Raw genomic sequence first — 4576 nt, 5'->3', positions numbered from 1 at the left:
TCTCTCCCCATCACACCCTGGGGTCATCCATCCCCAGCTCAGGGCCAGGGCTCTCACCCCAGGTGCTTGTTCTGAGGTGGTGCTGACGCAGATCTGGTGACTTATGAGCCCCGATCAACCTCTGCAGAGGGGATGACTCCTTGGGGAAGGTTCTCCCATCCCAGGCCCCCCCTTCTCAGAGGCTTGCATCTTTTACCGCAGAGGCTTCATTTTTATCCTCTGGGGGGTGGGGGGCACCAGGTTGTCCCATTCTCTGCTCCCCAGGATAGTAGATAGGGGCTGATGGTGGGGTCATCATGGCAATAGGCAAGCTGGGGGGTCCCTATGAGCCTGGAGTGTGGCAGGAAGTGACGGCCTCGGCTCTGGCTGAAAATTGCTCCCAGGATTATATCAGAAGGATGGGAATGTGCTGATGCCTAGTACTACAGATGTCAAAAGATCCTTGCTAGGAAAGTTTATTGAGTCAGGAGCAAAGAATTCCAAAATGCTTCTAATGTGGAAAAACCAGTCACCTACAAGGGGAGGTGAATCATACTGGCATCACTGTTAGCAACAATGGCTGCCTTTAAAATTCTGAGGAAAATGGTTTTTAACCTAGAATTTTATATTGAGCCAAACTACCATTCCAGATATGGAAAGGCTGAGAAAATTTGCCTCCTTGTATTTTTTTTTTTTGAAGTTATTTAAGGATGTGCTAAGGCAAAATTAAGGTGTAAAACAAGAGAGCCAGGAAGGAAATAGAGCATCCACTCCAGGTAAACAGCTGAGTCCCAGGATGTTAACAGTACAGAGGCCTGCAGCCAGTCCACACAGTGGCAAGAGGATAGGTCCTGGGCAGCAGATCTCTGAAATAAAGAAAATCTGATAGGACAGTGGACGAGATGTAGAGGATGATGAAAACTAAGACCATGATAAAAGCAAAGACTACAAGGAAAAGGCAACTAGAAACTCCAGGAAAAACAAAAAGCTATGTGAGAAAGAAACGGTAAGCGTGGTAACCTTCCTGACTCTCCAGGGAATGGTAGTTATGTAGTCACAATAATGTAAATCCTGTTTATTGACTTTCAACTTTTAGAATCAACACATAGAGAAACTTTAGAAAACATAATTGTGGTTATGCGACAATGTAAATGTCACCAACCTTGATAGTTAAAAAAATTAAAATACAGGTTATCATCTTGGGAGGTGGAAGGCAGAGAAGAAAGCAGAAGAGAAAGGTAAGGGCACTAAACACTTCATCTCACTATGTGGGGTGTCAAAAGACACTGCCCCATTTTATCAACTTTTTAAGTTGATAAAAATAAAGCTATAAGTATATGAAGCTTACAAAGGCATCAGCAGATCTAAAAACAATGTTGGGAGGATGGGGGAGGGTGGGGCTATTAGAGCAGGAAGGTGGTAATGTCTAGAACTGATAAACCAAGAAAGCCTGTGAGCTTGTAGAGCGATAAGAAGGTAAGCAGCCAAAAAACAAAGGAAAATTCAAATGAAATAACTGTGGTTGCTCTGAGGAGTCGGACTGGGGGTGTGGTGCAGGGGGCTCTTGCTTTTCATCACCAGATAAGCTCTTCAGTACTACTGAACCACGTGCATGTATATATTCCTTTGATAAAGTTAAAAGAAAATGTTGAGCCCCAGCTATGGGCCAGGCATTGTGCTAAGGGCTGAGGACAAGCGATGACACACACAGTCCCTGCCCCCTTGGAGCTTTCAAGCCCACGGCCATGACCACTGGAGACCCTCCAATCTCTATTTCTTACTCCTACTTTTCCTGAGCGCTAGACTCAAGCTACAGTCACCGATTATACATTTCCCCGAAGGGGCCCTCAACTTCACCTTGTCCAAAACACTGCAGATCCCTTGTCAGAGCCTGAGCTGTCTCTTCTCTCTGGACTTCCCTTGTTTTTCTGTTGTGATGATGCTCAGGGCTCACCTCTTCCTGGAGACCTTCCAGCCTCCACCTCTTGGCCCTGAGCTAGGGTCTTCTCCAGTCACCCCACCCCGACCCTGACGACCTTGATCTCAGTGCATGGACTCTTGCTGACCCTCAATTAGAGGTGGGCAGGGAGTGTGGGTTACTCGCTTTGCATCTCTGATCCCTTGTACAGAGTCTGGCACATGGCAAATGCTCAGCAAAAGTCTGTCCAAAGAAATGAATTACTTATCCCTCTCACCCTGCAAACCCTGTGGTTTATCCTCCATTTCTTACCTCAGGTTCACACCCTGTGTATCCAGACTCTAGCATAACCAGTGCGGTTCTGCATGTCCTACCTGTCTTCCTTTCTAATCTCTCATCTCTCGATAACCCCCTCTTCCTTCTCCCTGATTCAGCCTTCATCCTATCACCCAAACTAGAAACCTGGCTCATTTGTGAACCCCCCCTTACTTCCCCAGCTACTGACCTTCCTACTGTTTACGCTGACCGTGTGCACATCTTTTTCTACACCTTCACTGCCTCTCTCATCTCCCAACAGCAAAGTCAACACAAACCCAGGAATTACTACGTGCTGACACTCAGCGCTGAGTGCTTTGCACACAGTCAATCCTCATAGCCACTCTATGCACAGGCGGTCACGGTTCTCCCCTCACAGATGAGGAAACTTGCACAAGGGCACACCGCTATAAGAGCAGAGCCAGGACCTGGATACAGGTCTGTTTCCAAACTCCATGATGTTAACCTCTGTGCTGTCTGAAACCTCTTTAGGCCTCTAGCTGGACCACTGTAACCACATTTGCCTCCAGCTTGGGCTTCTCAATGAATGACTCCAGACTGAGCCTGCTGCATCACACCTAATCACATCCACATTCTAGGGTAGCCTCAGAGATCTTGCTTGGCCTCACCTCTGTCTTCTTTATCTATTGGTACCCAGCTCCCTGCCATGCCCCAAGCCCAAGCCACCCTGGAGCACTGCAGGCCCTTTTTGTGCCTCAGTGCCTTTGCACATGCGATTTCTGATACCCAAAGTCTCTTTTCTGGCAAAATCCTATTCATGCCTGAAAGTCCAACTGAAATCTCCAGTATCATCTCTGTAACATACCTAGCTGTCCAACCTACATTTTAACTTTTAGTTAACTCATCAGATTCAGGACCTAGCATAAGAGCAAGCCCTGAAGGGGGTGCAATAAATGTTGCAGAATTGATTTAAGGTGTCTGTACGAATTTGTTACGTCACAAATTTGGGAAAGGGGAAAAGCTGCTGCTTTCTGGTTGTTGGGTTTTGGCACATTTTTAACGCTGGCCCATGTCTTCATGGGAGAGAAGGTCCTGAGAAAAAAGCCCCAATTTCAGAGGGGATCTGAGGCCCCATTATTAAAAATCTGGGAGACCCAGGGCCCTGAGAGGCAAACATCTCTGCTCGTTGGTACAGAGAAGAGCGCAAAGCACAAAGGAGGCGCTCATTAAATATTTGCTGAAGCAGATCGCTTTTGCTTTCTGTAAGAGCTCCAAGCATCAACCAGGCACAACTGGAGTGATTTTGGCGGTTATCTGCAGTTTGGATAATTCATGAGTCGTTTCCTGGGCACAAAGCCACTGCTCTTTCAGTGAGCCCAGAACCTCTGGGCAAGAAGAACCCACTGAAGCTGCGGCCTTAACCCCAAGGTGTGCATGCGTGCCCGGGCACACACACGTTCAAGCACCGCGCAGGACCCAGGNACTCACCATCCAAATATCTTCTTATCCACCAATCCATCCCTCCCTCCACCCTTCACACACACACACACACACACACACACACACACACACACACACACACACACAGTCCTGGGGTTGTTGAGATACACAAATTAACAAATTAGACTGGCATAGAGGGAAGGTTACAATGCAGTCAACTGCTTCTCGCAGTGACCCCAGCCTCTGAGCAGGCAACCCCTTGTAGTTCCGTTCTGAACACCCTCTAATTTTCCTCCCTGCTTCCAGCCATGGGGCTCTCACCTGCCAGCTGCTGGGGCGTCAGGGGTAGCAGGCTCTTATCTGCAAAGCTGCCTTAGAGAAAGAGGTTTGAAAGACCTTTGCACCTGGTGCAGAGAGAAGCCAGCGCCAGGCAGGCCTTACCCCAAACCCAGCATGCCAGGCCTGGCCTCCAGTCCCTGCCCTCACCTCTGAGACCCAGCACCAGGGCCTGACTGCACTGAATGGGTAGCTGAGAGGCTCTTGAACTCCTTGGCCCTCTGTGAGGTCTGCTCAGCCCCTGTGGCCATGGCCGCCGCTGGCTCCATCTGGGTCAGCAGGGAAGCAGGCTGCTGCAGCCTCCCCTTCTGTGTCCTGCCGGCCCGATACGCTTCTGGATCTCGAGGGAGCAGTCTTTGAGGCTTCTGGGAAGGCCTTGGAGGCAGGGAGAAGACACTCCCCTCTCGAGTGCTGAGACACCAGGGGACCCAGGACCAGGCCTGTGGGTACACAGCTCCACTTCCCCCCAGGACCCCCTCCCCACCCATGCAGGCTGCACCCACAGTCATCTATCCAGGGGATTCTTGGGGACAGTAGCTTGTAGTAGTAGTGGATCCTCCCCCAGCCCTAGTCACCTGTACGTTCTCTGTGCTGCCGCCGCCAGGAGTCTCTTGGTCTTCTGCCCTC

At 49.6% G+C, this 4576-nt stretch overlaps 1 protein-coding gene across 1 annotated transcript in view; it reads right to left on the bottom strand.

Annotated features, from left to right (window-relative positions):
- LOC109394960 (EF-hand calcium-binding domain-containing protein 3-like) overlaps positions 1–4576 on the bottom strand; it is a 13547-nt gene extending 8971 nt beyond the window's left edge. The window contains exons 1-3 of the mRNA XM_019665551.1: positions 4525–4576; positions 4100–4360; positions 3935–3981 (exon numbers count right to left, since the gene is read on the bottom strand). Of these exons, the coding sequence (XP_019521096.1) occupies positions 3935–3981; positions 4100–4218 (166 nt within the window). The 5' untranslated portion in view covers positions 4219–4360; positions 4525–4576. The remainder of the gene's footprint in view (positions 1–3934; positions 3982–4099; positions 4361–4524) is intronic.

The sequence above is a fragment of the Hipposideros armiger genome, unplaced genomic scaffold (assembly GCF_001890085.2).
Source record: "Hipposideros armiger isolate ML-2016 unplaced genomic scaffold, ASM189008v1 scaffold_447, whole genome shotgun sequence".
Classification (NCBI taxonomy): Eukaryota; Metazoa; Chordata; class Mammalia; order Chiroptera; family Hipposideridae; genus Hipposideros; species Hipposideros armiger.
This window is presented reverse-complemented; position numbering and strand designations above follow the sequence as displayed.